The sequence below is a fragment of the Talpa europaea genome, assembly GCF_964194135.1.
Source record: "Talpa europaea genome assembly, chromosome: 1".
In the NCBI taxonomy this organism is placed as follows: Eukaryota; Metazoa; Chordata; class Mammalia; order Eulipotyphla; family Talpidae; genus Talpa; species Talpa europaea.
In genome coordinates this window covers 151,310,310-151,323,995 of record NC_140073.1, presented here as the reverse complement: position 1 = coordinate 151,323,995, position 13,686 = coordinate 151,310,310, and the positions used below count along the sequence as shown (strand labels likewise).

Genomic DNA, 13,686 nt, shown 5'->3' with positions numbered 1-13,686 from the left:
AAGTCCCCAGCACAGATGGCAAGAGGTAGGACAGGTGGACAGAATAGAGGACATTTCTCAACATGTCATGCTTGGAGGGCAGAGGCTGAAGCCTCCTAGCAGCAGCACTGCTTCTGGCAGCAGCACTTCTGCTGGCAACAGCCCTTCCCACAGCCACAGCCCTTCCCGCAGCCAGAGCTGCAGCAGCAAGGGGTGCAGCAGGGGGTGCAGCAGGAGGTGCGGCGGCAGCAGCAGACCACAGGGGTGCTGCAGCAGCCCCCACAGCAGCCATTGCAGCAGGGGCAGCAGCCAGAGCAGCAGCCCACCCGGTAGCACCTGCAGCTATAGCAGCTGTTACAGCCACCGCAGCCACCGCAGCCACCGCCGCAGCCACCACAGCCACTGCCGCAGCCACCACAGCCACCGCAGCCACCACAGCCACCGCAGCCACCACCGCAGCCACCACAACCACAGCAACCCATGGTGTCAGTAGAGAGGATTCAGGAGAGGCGAGGGGAGAGACTCAAGAGGTGAGGAAGGTCTGATGCCCCTTCTGCTGGGGGAGGCCCTTATATACCACCCTGGGAAAGGACACAGGGAGTGACCCAGGACATGTGACCAGGAGACTTCCTCGTGTTCCCACTGCAGGGTCTAAATGCAGCTACCAGGTGAGTCCTTGTTTCATTCTTACAGACTGTATTTGTTTGACCTCATACATTGGCTAATTTTACCTTTTCTTGTTAAAGTCATTTTAAAAGAAATTTAAACAAAATTAAATCAGCAAATTTGATAGCTTTTTAAATGAACAGAATATACTCAAAACTGCTGGCGGTGCAAAGAATGGCAGAAACTGCCCTAGAGAAGCTTCTATTCCACTTAAGAGACAATATCCATCAGACATGAAAAATGCTCAATGACAAAAGATTTCAAAACTTTTTACACAAAAATAGAGGCATGATGAAGAGGAACTGATTTCATTTTTAAAATTGAAATGGACCTGTTAATAAATGTCCCTTTGGTAATCAAAAAAAGAAATGAAGACTCAGAATATACTAATAATAGATCTCCAACCATTACATTTAATCCTAATAATAATAATACCTCCTATGTAAGAGTGCCAGGATCATTATAGTTATAGTTATGCAAAGACTAAATTATCTTCCTACACAGATACCATCTAATGGCTTCTTTGTTTTTCTTGAACTTTTTTACCAAAATTAGAAAAAATAACATCAGGTAATGATCAGAATTCATTCCGTGTGTCCCTATTGAGACTCACCTACATCCGGGACCATCAGCTTGGCTCCACTTCATGTGGAGAGACTACAATCACAACCCCAGCCTGTGCAGCCGACCAGGTTGGTGGAACCCACAGGACATTCTCATGTGACCCACCAGGCAGCAGTACAAATCCCTACATAATCACAGCTCACATGCATAGCATGCAGTTAAAAATAACCGGGTGTGCCACTCATAAAGAACACTACGTGGCCATCTGTCGATCAACTTCCTGCTTGTAGTTCTATGGAGAAAGAACAAAATTAGACCAAATCAATAAACATTTGCTGAACCCATATTATATGGCAGTTAACATGGTTGATACAAAGAAATATATTGATACTTTGAAGTCATTCCAAACTAGTAAGAAATAGTGGGGCAAATTAAGAAAGAATAAACATTTAAATAACAGTCCAATAAAAATCGACACACGGTACTGACTGACTGAGTTCCAGAGGAGTAGTAAGATTTAAAAGAACTGCAAGGAGGGGCTAAATTTCTTCTGAGTACATAGTGAAAAAAAGTTTTCATGAAGAACACAGAGCTTGAGCTGCATCAAGAATGAGAGATGAACTGGGGAGAGGAGGAAGGAGCGGGGAGAAGAGGAAGCATCCTGACTTCCTTCCTGCCTCTTCCCCCTCCAGGTAGGTGACCTGCTCTTTCTCTACCTCAATCTCCTGAGGGAAACAATACCTGTATCATAAGGTTATTGTGGAATGTAAATGCGATAACACATACAAGACACTTAGAAAAGAGCTTGGGGTATGTTCAATCAATGTTAGCCACTATTAGTGATTCAAGTTAGGTTACACGCTATAAGGGAAAATATAAGACTTATTCAGGAAGCAGAAAGGAAAGCAAATTTGCATTTAGTGGAAAATTTTTCAAGGATGTTAGTAGCTGGAAATAAAAACTGAAACTAGTTATGAGCTTTAGCATGTGGAGACTGATATTTCTTTTGCAAGTGAATTATGCTATCTAGCGTAGTAACACATGGTATTTCAGGAAGATGTTTCTGGCTGCAGCCTATAGGATAAAGTAAAGGGGAAAACCAAGAGAGAGAGACCAGGTAAAAGATTACAGGGGGAATTTTATCCTCATTAAATATTCAAGGTTCTCAACTGCGAACATCTTATTAAAATTCTTGTTGATCACAACATGTTACACCAATGGCTACATTGAAGATATTTCCACAAGCTGAAGGCCTTTCTTGGCACTCCCAGCTGACAGATCACCTCTATGTTGGATGCTTCTTTGCCACAGGTTGTGCTGGGCACTGGGCTGTCAACAAAGTCTACTGAGACAGGGTTCCTGCCCTGTGCTGCTCTTGGCTGAGGGGAAACTGAGCAGATACGCCTAGTCCAATGTCAAAGCTCTTAGCTAGAGATGTGTGGGGAAGAGCAATAACAAGACCCCATCTCTGGAGACAAATGCCATTGAGCCTCCCTGTGGGGTCCTGCCAAATATTGGGGTCTCCCAGCACATACCTGCACAAAGAATGTGTTTTTCCCAACTGCAGAGAAAGTTGCGTCCATATTACAAGTTCTTCCTCCATAATGCTTAACCTGTTTCTGGGTCTGTGATCCAATATTTTTAGCTCTTACAATGTCCCAGGCACCGTTCTTTACATATATTTCTTGATTTAGTTTTTGCAATAACCTCCCAGAGAATATACTGATAATACTTCCCAAAGATGAAGAAGTAAGATACTGAAACATTAATGGTCTAAGATCGGAAAAATATTAGAGGCAGGAAGGGAGCCCAGGCCGCTTGAGCTCAGAGCCAGCCCTCCCCACAGCCTCGCAACCCCCCAATTCTTACCTTCAAAGTTCAATGTGTAGATCATGGAGCAACAAACAAGGCCCACTTCTAGCCTGCCACCTGCTTTTGAAAATGAAAGTTTTATTGGAAGAAAGCCATGTATACATGGAAGCACTGTCCATGGTTGTTTCAAGTTATAATGACTGAACTGAACAATATAACAGAGATCACATGGCCTGCAAAGCCAAAAATATTTGCTCTCTGCTTCTTTACGGAAAATGTTTTTCAAACACTGGTCTAGATCACACAGAACAATTTGTCCAAAAGGGATTTTTGAGTGCAAAAATGACATATTATGATGAGCTGCAATGCAATGCAAGTTTGACATTCTCGTGCTTTCTCCTACTTGGAGAAAGCCACAGGCTATTCTGTGTACTTGCACTTGACTTTCTCTTAAGTGGGACCTGTGTTGTTCCCATAACCATAACTTCCTATTAGGAAAGTTCCAGTAACTTTCCTGTTTATTTGGGTCACTGATGGCTACTCATGGTCTGAGGATAACCAACCTGAAGTAGTCATTCTTTCCTACCAGTGAATATCATTCCATGTGGAAAATTTATTTAAATCTGCACAGAAATAACAAGAGTGGTCCGGGTGGGCAATATCCAGACCCATGTAATATATCTTCCCAGGGCCAGGACTAGGGTCAGATGAGCGAGGCACTCTCCTGGGGCACAGATTTTAAGGTGGCATCAAAAACTCAGCCAAGATAAATATTTTAATGCAATATTCTTAAAAATAAAAACATAATATCAAAATGTTACATACAAGACCAAACCTTGTGCCTGCCTGACTCAGCCTCCCCTAGGCTCAACCCCTCTTCTAACTTCATGAGAGTTTTGTACCAACTAGGTACCAACTGGGTATTTAATCATGTCAAGATTCGGCAAATATAAACATAGCTCCACTTCCACCTATTAAAGACGGTGGCTGGAGGGAAGACACATAGGGTCAGCAGGAATCCAAAGAACTTAAGTTTCTACTTCACATGGAATGAATTTTCTTTTTCTTTAAAAAAAGATTTATTTTACTCATGCATACAAGAACTGGGGTACAGGCCAGATGTGCGGGAGGGTGAGAGGATTCACCCAAGACAGTGCGGGGAACAGAACAGGCAGACTGACTGAAATACACTGCTGAGGGGAGCAGTGGGAGAGACAGGAGAGGTCTGCCGTGTCATGTGGGTATATCTGTGGCTGGCTGGGATGGAACCCGCGCTGCAGGGCCTGCAGACATCTTCACGGTGCTGCCCTCAACCTGCTGCACCACCAGGGGGAATGAATTTTCAATTCTACACACTCTAAGAAGTATTTTTGGAGGCTTTTGCCATGTGCCAGTTTCTGCAAGGCACAGAGAAGAGCGAGGCCCACTGTCAAGCCCAGCCATCCCGGCTCAACCGTGTGATGACTGAGATGTCCTCCCATGACCTAGACCTCCTGAAGTGAACAGCTCCACGAGCTGTCCCTGCCCCACCCACCCACAGCCAGGTCCAATGTCCCCCTGTCTCTGTGAGAAACAGGCTGCTGTGAGCCAGCGTCAGAGCACCATGCCTACGTGTGTCTCCCACCAGACGGTGAGCGCCACTTACCCTCCGACCCGGCACCTGCACAGTGCACGTGCTGTGAGCAGAGATTCAAGCGGGAGCCCAAGTGGACACGTCAGTGGAACAGAACAGAGGGCGTGACTCATTGTGACACTGATGGGAAAACAGCCCTGGCTGACCTTGAATGGAGCGACGGTACCTGCTTTCCTCAACATAGAACATACATGGTTTCCAAGACCTAGCCACACTGTTAAGTGAGGACACTGAGCATGTATGTGTGTGTGTGTGTGTGTGTGTGTGCCCGTGCACATAGGTGTGTGGATATGTACATACACATACATGCAATTTTATGAAGAGCAGCGTCTACCTAGCTGTCCATCTATTTACCTATTTATCTACAATCCCATGAAACCATGCTACCTCTAACTGGCCTTAAGTGGATTCAGAAGGCCTAAGTAATAAGGCTTCAAGCACATGGAAGCTTCCACGTGCTCAGGCCACGCCTCCCGGATAGGGAGGCTGAGGCTACCCATCCTGCGCCATCAGATGGGCCCCAGGATGCAGCCGGCAGCCCCAGGGCGGTTGTGGACTCGGCCAAGGGACTCATCTTCCTTCCAGTGCTAAGGGTAGACATCTACCCCCCTCAGGGGTGAGTCGACAAAGCAGCTGTCACCTGGTAACAGATGAAAGGGGGTAAGAAGAAATGACTGAGGAAACGGCAGGAACCGATACGGTATAGAGAAAGGGCAGTAGGGCTGGTGCCAGGGAACGTGGGGTTCAATCAGAATTGACGAGCTGTTGGCCAAGTTTCTCCCCGCTGCCTCCCCCCACCCAGGCCTGAGTCCCTCACCTGTGAAGTGGGTCGAATGCATCCCAGCTCGATGGTTTGGAATGAGTGACAGAAGCCACCCTGGGTGCTAAGTGGGGCTCAGGGAGCTGGTCACCCACTCCTTTCTTCTAAGAGGAGCAGGAGCAGGAGCAGGGTGCAAATGGAAGAAGAGGCTCCTGCTGCTTCACGATTGCGCGGCTGGGCTGAAAACTAGGGCTGGTCCTGATGTCAGGACTGTTGAGCTCACCGGACAGAAGCAGCTGGGGCAGCGAGGTCCCTGCCTGGGCCTGCCCAGCGAGTGCACTCCATGAAATCAACAGAAGCAGGGAGAAAACACAGAGTCCTGGGATGCAAGGCCCAGGAAGAACCAGCAAGAAAAAGAACACCCCCACTCCCACCCTGGGGCCCCATGTTTTTCAGAAATAGACATGCACAACAGAGGCACAGGCAACGCGTTCTCCTCTCTCCCTTCCTTCGGGCCCACTTTCCATTTCTTACATCAGTTTCAAAACAAACACCCACCCCACAACCCGCTACTGTCCCCACTCTCCACCCCACCCTGGAAGACACTTGGGTGAATCTGAATCCCGAGGCCCGCCCACCCCCCCACCCCCAGGTGAAATGTCATTTCTGGGCAGCAGCCAAGGGAGAGGTCACCGCACTGAGTGGCGTTGGGTCCAGTCCCGGCCAGCTCTGGCCTTGGTGCAAGGGCTGGAGAAGCCAGCTCAGAAACTGATCAGAAATGGACTCATGAAGGCTGTGATTGTGCATTGAGTCATTTTATTAGGAAATTAGCAAATCCAGACAGAGCAACAGCAAAGACTGTTGCTCCAAAATGGCCTGATGCAGCCTGCGTGTTTGCGAGGCTGAGCACTGCAAACCAACACGTGGTTGGGCCTCGGACACTTGGGCTTTGCCCAGTTCTCTTACCAGTGGTTCGTTGGTGGCATATCTGTTTCCCACCGTGTGTTTTGGGCAAATGTGTGCCAAGTGTGTGCAGAGGAAGATCTCACTGAGCCTGTAGCACCGGAGGCATGAGGGGAAGAGCCGGTGACAAGGTCAGGGAAGGGAGCAGGTGGAATGGGGTGAAGCAAATTCTTACCAGCAGGACAGAGTGTGGCCTCCCACTGCTCCTGTGCAGAGGCTGGTGGCTGCCTAGCAGCAGCACTGCTTCTGGCAGCAGCACTTCTGCTGGCAACAGCCCTTCCCGCAGCCCTTCCCACAGCCAGAGCTGCAGCAGCAGGGTACGCAGCAGGGGGTGCAGCAAGAGGTGCGGCGGCAGCAGCAGACCACAGGGGTGCTGCAGCAGCCCCCACAGCAGCCATTGCAGCAGGGGCAGCAGCCAGAGCAGCAGCCCACCCGGTAGCACCTGCAGCTGTAGCAGCTGTTACAGCCACCACAGCCACCGCCGCAGCCACCACAGCCACCGCCGCAGCCACCACAGCCACCGCCGCAGCCACCACAGCCACCGCCGCAGCCACCACAACCACAGCAACCCATGGTGTCAGTAGAGAGGATTCAGGAGAGGTGAGGAGAGAGACTCAGGAGGTGAGGAAGGTCTGATGCCCCTTCTGCTGGGGGAGGCCCTTATATACCGACCTGGGGCTGGGGGAGGGAGGACACATGACAACTTCCCTGTTATTGCTTATTTCATCTACTCCAGGAAAACCTCAGGCTCCTTTTACCAGTACCCTAATAGACACCTTTATGTCTTATGACAGTCTCATTATGTCACGTATTTTCAGCTTAGCTAAATTTAGCTGTTTCACTCAGTGGGAATATTTAGCAAAGGATCTGTTCCTATTTTCAAATGCAACTGGTCTTGGAATAAATGAGTCAGAGAAACCCATCTTCCAATGATGTTTTCCTCGTTAGCTAGTATTTTCCCAGGATAATGTCCCACCATCTCTCCAGGGAAAATTCCTGTGGATCCTTTCAGGAGGAGAAACATAGACTCTTAAATGAATGATGTGACTTGTAACACCTGCTATTGTCACCATTACTGCAGACACCTTAAATCAGCAAGGGCACATCTCTCTGGTCTAGCGGATGTGTCTGTTCCTTCTACCTGGGATAGAAGCAAAACCTAGATGATGCCCTGAGTGCAGATGTGAGCTCATTTGGGAAATGGCCACAAACACCACTCCAGGGAGTCTGCGGTCTTTGATCCCTTCTCGCCCTCCCATCTCTGTCTGGTAAACTGCTCCTCTCACACAAGTCACCTCGGGAAGAGCCATCCTCATCACAAGCAGGTACACGGCAACCACAAGGTGAGGGTTCAGTGCCCCTAGGAAGCTCTTGTGTCCCCTAAAGGGTCCCTCATAGATATCTCACATCTGCAGCCTTAACTCACATACATAATTGACTGCAGAAGGGCCATAGTCTCCACTAACCCATACAGATGCGAATGAATGAATGAAGATGAGTGAATGAAAGAATGCATATCTCAACCTGATCAGAGGTAGCTGCATTGCTCAGCAAATTGGTCCTAGCAATTTAATCTGTACCCAACAGAATATGGTAACTCCAATCACTCGACAGCCTCACCAACATTTGGTATCATCAAACTTGAACCTTTTGATTATCAACGGGTATAAAAGGTGGTTTTAGTTTGCCCTTTTCCAGTTCTTAATAGAGTTGAGGTTCTCCAGTTGTGACTTCTGGAGAAATTCTCAATTCAAATCCTTCATGGGCTTTTCTTTTGTTTTCCTTTTTAAAATTGATTTGCTTTTTAGCTTGGGGCTTATTTTAATTTTTGTTTTCAGCATCTTTTCTTGTAAAGCCATTTTCTTCTCTTTTATATATTTTCTATTTAATCAGCCTCTTCCTTTCATTTTAAGAAATAATTTACTAATTTATGTCATAAAGATATGACATATCTTATCTTCTTAAAATCTCAAGTTTTTCCTTTTGTTGTAGATCTTAAAATCATTTGATATGTGGGATAAAGAAGGATCGTCATATAAATTTTATCAGCATGAAAAACCAGTTATTTTGGTACAAGTATTGAAGAATCAATATTTTCTCCTGATTTATGTGTCTGCCACATACCACATTTCAACATATATGTGACTTTATTTGGGGGCCACTTGAGTCCATCAGTCTACTTCTCTCAGCAATAACATATCACACTGTTTTAATGATCATAGATTTAGAACTAGATCCAGTATCTGATAGATGAACTTCCCTTTTCACTGTTCTTTAAAAATGTGACTTTTTTTATCAAATGGATTTTGATATTTTAACATTTTGTTTTATCAAATGGATTTTAGGGGAAACTGTCAAGTTAAAATCGAACAATGAAAAAAGATAAATTTTTGAAAATCTCTGAGATTTTTAATAGAAAATAATTTATTAATTACTTTGGGAAGGATTGACATCTGCATTTATCGGGATAGAATCAATAAGATACATAGGTAAAGATGCAGAAATACAAACATAGATACAGACATAGACATATGATATAGATATAGGATAAAGGAACTGGCCCAAAGGATTATGGAGACTGAAAAATCCCACAATCTGCCACCTGTAAACTGGAGAAACAGGAAAGCTGGAGGTGTCATTTGGTCTGAGAACCATGGGAGATGCTTTTATAAATTCCAGCTCATGTTCAAAGACCTAAGAATCAGGAAGTTAGGGTGTGAGTCCTGGTCTTAGCTAAAGGCTCCAGAAGCAGGAGCAGTGATGGTCAAAGTTGGGAAGATGAAGTCCAGCCTCAAAAAGCAAGTCCCCACCTTCTCCCCTTTTATGCTATCCAGGCCCTTGATGGACTGGGGGCACCCTACAGTGGTGAGAGTGATTTTTTTACTTATTCTACAGATTCAGATGTAAATATCCTATGTAAATACCCTCACAGACACCCAGATATGATGTTTTACCACATAGTGAGGTTCCCTCAGTGAGTCAAGTTAATACATAAAATCGAACCATCACATTATCTTTTTTGCTATTTTCATCAGTTCTTTCAAACATTACCTTTTCTATTTGATACATTAGATATTTATTTATTGTAGAATGTTGACTTTTTAGACTTTTTTTCTCCAATTTTATATCTCTAATTTCTCAAATGGAGATATAATAAATAGCACTTACAGGGCTTATTCAACTATAAAAACCATTTTAATAGAAACCCTATGTACTAAATTCACTGGTTTTGTTTAAAGGGTGACTTAATGAGATAATGTACATAAGATGTAAAATGTACATAAATGAAAGATATAATTGGTGGTAACTTTCCTCTGGGAAGTTGCTGACCTACAAAAGAAGGGAACCAGGATCCCCTCAATATCGATCATCTGGCACAATGCAAAGAATTACTCTCCACAGACATCATGAAAATGCAGTATTTTACTAATTACTTCAGTCAGTTCTGATTCCATTTTTAAAAAGAAGTGGATCTGTCTAAAATTGGAAGACACGAAGTTACATGCATCCATGAGGAAGTAACAAAAAGGAAAGAATGTCCTCTACAAACTGTTCAAAATAACCCTAAGGAAGTGAATTCATACCATGTGCCAAGTCCCCAGGTGGATATTTAAGGGGCCCTGGCTGAGATAAGCATCAGACCTTCCTCACCTCCCAAGTCTCTCTCCTCACCTCTCCTGAATCCTCTCTATTGACACCATGGGTTGCTGTGGTTGTGGTGGCTGCGGCGGTGGCTGTGGTGGCTGCGGTGGCTGCGGTGGTGGCTGCGGTGGCTGCGGTGGTGGCTGTGGTGGCTGCGGTAGCTGTGGTGGCTGTGGCGGCTGTAACAGCTGCTACAGCTGCAGGTGCTACCGGGTGGGCTGCTGCTCTGGCTGCTGCCCCTGCTGCAATGGCTGCTGTGGGGGCTGCTGCAGCACCCCTGTGGTCTGCTGCTGCCGCCGCACCTCCTGCTGCACCCCCTGCTGCGTACCCTGCTGCTGCAGCTCTGGCTGTGGGAAGGGCTGCGGGAAGGGCTGTTGCCAGCAGAAGTGCTGCTGCCAGAAGCAGTGCTGCTGCTAGGCGGCCGCCACTGGCATCTTCCTGTGATGGCACTTGCCCCCCGCCCCCCACTGTCCCATTTCCCTTTCTGTGACCTAGAAGTCACTCACACACTTGGACCTAGAAGTACTCACATATGCTGTAGTGCTGTAATTTGATGCTCTCCTTGTCACATCACAAATAGATCATTTCAAAAGACCCTGCTAGTGATGTAAAGAACTGTGAAAACCAGAGACAGCCCAGCTGCTGGAGAAAATTCACATGTTTAACAAGCAAAATGGAATCATACTTACTAACCTTTTGTTTCGCTCAAATTCTTTCACACAGCTTCAGTGCTTGGACTTTTCCCATCATGATCTTATAATACCTGCATTTTCTTCTATATTCTCATGTCCAGAGGGCTGTGTGTTCCTGAAAACTAAATGCACTGATGAAATAATGCAGCAAACATTGATGGCTAAATATCTCTTTTTTAATTTTTATTGTCTTGCTATGAAAATACCTTTTGTATTCTATAAACTCATACAAATTAAATAAAGAAATCCTTGTTGGGAGAATTTCCTTTGTGGACAGATTCATTTCTTGTGTGATCACAACTGCACTGCAGTGCATTATGACCCCAATACCTGGGGCAGAAACACTGGTCTGGGTTCATGGACCTGAGTTCAATTCTCTTGTTTCACTGTTTGTGACGCGCATTTCTTTGACGTCAACAGAAACATTATTATTCATCCCCAAAATGCTTCCGACCCACCGTGGGTTGAAGGAACCAAATTTGAGATGCTGCCACTCCAGGAGAAGAGCAAATGTTTCACCCCAAATCAAAAAAAGTGCAATATATCTTCACGTGTAATATATTTTCAATGTGCCTTATATGGCTTTTAACACAAAATGGTTATCACAGAGAGTGATTTGGGGAAGTGACTGGGTCAGGCAGGCAGGTAAATAGCTATGGCTGCCGTGGCTGGAAGGAAGAGGGGGAATATGGACAAGAATAGGTGTGTCCACAGGTGCTCTCAATCCTCACTGATTCATGTTAGGCCTATAGCTGAAGCTTTTGGTGCCAGTCTCTTCATTGTTATTTTGATATTAATTTTAGAATTGATGAAAATATTTTACTTTGTATATGCCAGTTTCTGAGCAAATGTGAAATTGATCTAAGATGTTGACCAAGGACTCACCATACAGTATGTGCACATTTATATGGGGACTGAAGGTTTTAAATGCCCCCCATGATATGGGGGTTGGTGCTGCAATGACTCAGACAAAGAATACACCAGGTGCCTGATCGTTAAGACCCAGGAGGTGTCTTCTGTGTAAGTAAAAGAATACAAGTCAAATGTAAAGAGAAAACAGCTCTGTAATCAAAGAATTCAGTGACTGCACTTAGTAGGATTAGCATCTGGAGACAGTCTATACTGACTTTGGAGTACAATCTACATTTTTAGAAACTTAATAAATTACCTTTAGACAAGAGAACTTCTAGACAATTTAAGACAAAGGATGGCCCATGGCCTATGGCCTATTTTCTCTAGAAGAATCCTGATATAAAAACCCCCCTGCCCACAACTGTTGGCCCAACCTACTGTACTGCCATCCTGCACCCAAGGTCTTCTATAGGAAGAGACACAAAATCTTCCCGGGTCTCATGCTCTGCCGTGTCCACTGCAGACCCAAGAACGCAGTTCTGCTTATCTAAAGTCATCACAGACTTGAGGGCACTCTTCAGTCTTTTTGTTGTAATATTCAACAACCCCAAATTCTTAGCTTTCGGTTATCATCACTCAAAGTGGGGCTTCTGGGGGTTTCCCCTGGTGGCGCAGCGGTTGAGCGCTGGGTTGCGCCAGTTCGATCCTCGGCCACTGGCGAGGGTCCACAAAAAAAAAAAAAAAAAAAAAAACCGGGGCCTCTGGGCCCAGCAGCACCAGCACCACCTGGTACCTTGTTAGAAATGAAACTCCTCAGAGAGCCCAGGAGTGGAACACGAGACCCATGTTCTCACAAGTCCTCCAGGGGACCCTGGCTCACGCTCAAGTTTGGGAACTTTAGATTGTATCAACATGTAAGAAACTTTCCTGTTTAGACTTGGAGTACCCTCCCATTGAGGTAGGCATCTAGTTAACCTCACACTTGGTGCAAAATTTAACTGAAAATTGAAGATGGATGTGAATGTAAAACATAAAACTCTACAATTTTTAGGGGAAAAAAATAGGTTAAAATCTTTGGAATCTAAGGCAAGCTGAAAAAGAATTCTTAGATGTGACACAAAAAGCACAAACCATAAGCAAAAAAATTGATAAACTAGACCTCACCAAAGTTAAAAATGTGTGTGAAAGACCTTCTTGAGACTGTCTTGAGAGTATGAGAAGAGAGGCTTCAGACTGGTGAAAATATTTGCAAGCCACATAACTGGCAAAGAACTTGTATTTAGAGCACATCAAGAGCTCTCAAAACTTAACAGGGAGAACAAACAACCTGTTAGAAAATGGATAAGAGGCATGAACATTCATTTCACCAAGGAGAACACACAGGGGCAGATAAGCACATGGGAAGGCGTCCAGCATCTTTAGGAAAACGCAAATTAAAACCACAATGAGATACCACTACACACCTGCCAAATGGCTAAAACAAAAATAGAGACACCACCAAAGGCTGATGAGGATGCAGAGAAGCTGGACAGCCCATATCCAGCCATACCCGGTTAGCAAGGATACAAAATAGAATAGCCATTCTGGAAACTATGCCACTATTTCTCACAAAGCCAAATATGTGCTTATGTTACAATTCAGAATTGTACTCTTGGAAATTATTCCAGAGAAACAAAAAGTTATGTCCACACAAACAACCATACAGAGCTTTATCCATACTAGCCAGAAAGTGGACACCACTCAGCTGTCCTTCCAAAGAAGTTACGCGAAGGTGGTAAGCCTGCGCACAGCGCCCTCTCCCGCATAACAAGGAACTTGTGACATGCAAGACTCCGAAGCCCTCAAAGAAGTGATGATACAAAGTGGAAGGGCCCCCGCTCAAAAGGACACAGACTGAATAATTCCTTTGCTGTAACACTGCTGACATGTCAAAGAGGCAGCTGGAGAACAGATGCATGGTTACTGGGGAGGGGAGAGGAAGGGTGGGGACTGAACGGTGTGACCATAGAGAGTGGTCCCAGGGGTCCTGGCAACAGGGGCTCTGGGGCTTGGGCCCAGGTCCACACAGGCGCTACAGCCTCATCACCGGCAACCTAGTGAAGGCTGCCTGTCAACCTAGTGGG

The 13,686-nt window shown here is 45.5% G+C and overlaps 3 protein-coding genes across 3 annotated transcripts; 1 reads left to right on the top strand and 2 right to left on the bottom strand.

Moving 5' to 3' along the window:
- On the bottom strand, positions 1-461 carry LOC311178723 (uncharacterized protein; the record flags this gene model as incomplete). Its single annotated transcript, XM_084245458.1, has 1 exon — positions 1-461. The coding sequence occupies one exon, from the start codon at positions 459-461 to the stop codon at positions 96-98; it is 366 nt and encodes a 121-aa protein (XP_084101584.1). The 3' UTR covers positions 1-95.
- Positions 462-6,605: 6,144 nt separating this feature from the next.
- On the bottom strand, positions 6,606-6,950 carry LOC311176017 (small cysteine and glycine repeat-containing protein 8-like; the record flags this gene model as incomplete). The annotated part of the gene is made up of 1 exon (XM_084241304.1): positions 6,606-6,950. One exon carries the CDS (start codon positions 6,948-6,950, stop codon positions 6,606-6,608), a length of 345 nt encoding a protein of 114 aa, XP_084097430.1.
- Positions 6,951-10,076: 3,126 nt separating this feature from the next.
- Positions 10,077-10,436, top strand: LOC311169002 (uncharacterized protein; the record flags this gene model as incomplete). The annotated part of the gene is made up of 1 exon (XM_084230704.1): positions 10,077-10,436. The coding sequence occupies one exon, from the start codon at positions 10,077-10,079 to the stop codon at positions 10,434-10,436; it is 360 nt and encodes a 119-aa protein (XP_084086830.1).
- Positions 10,437-13,686: the final 3,250 nt, after the last annotated feature.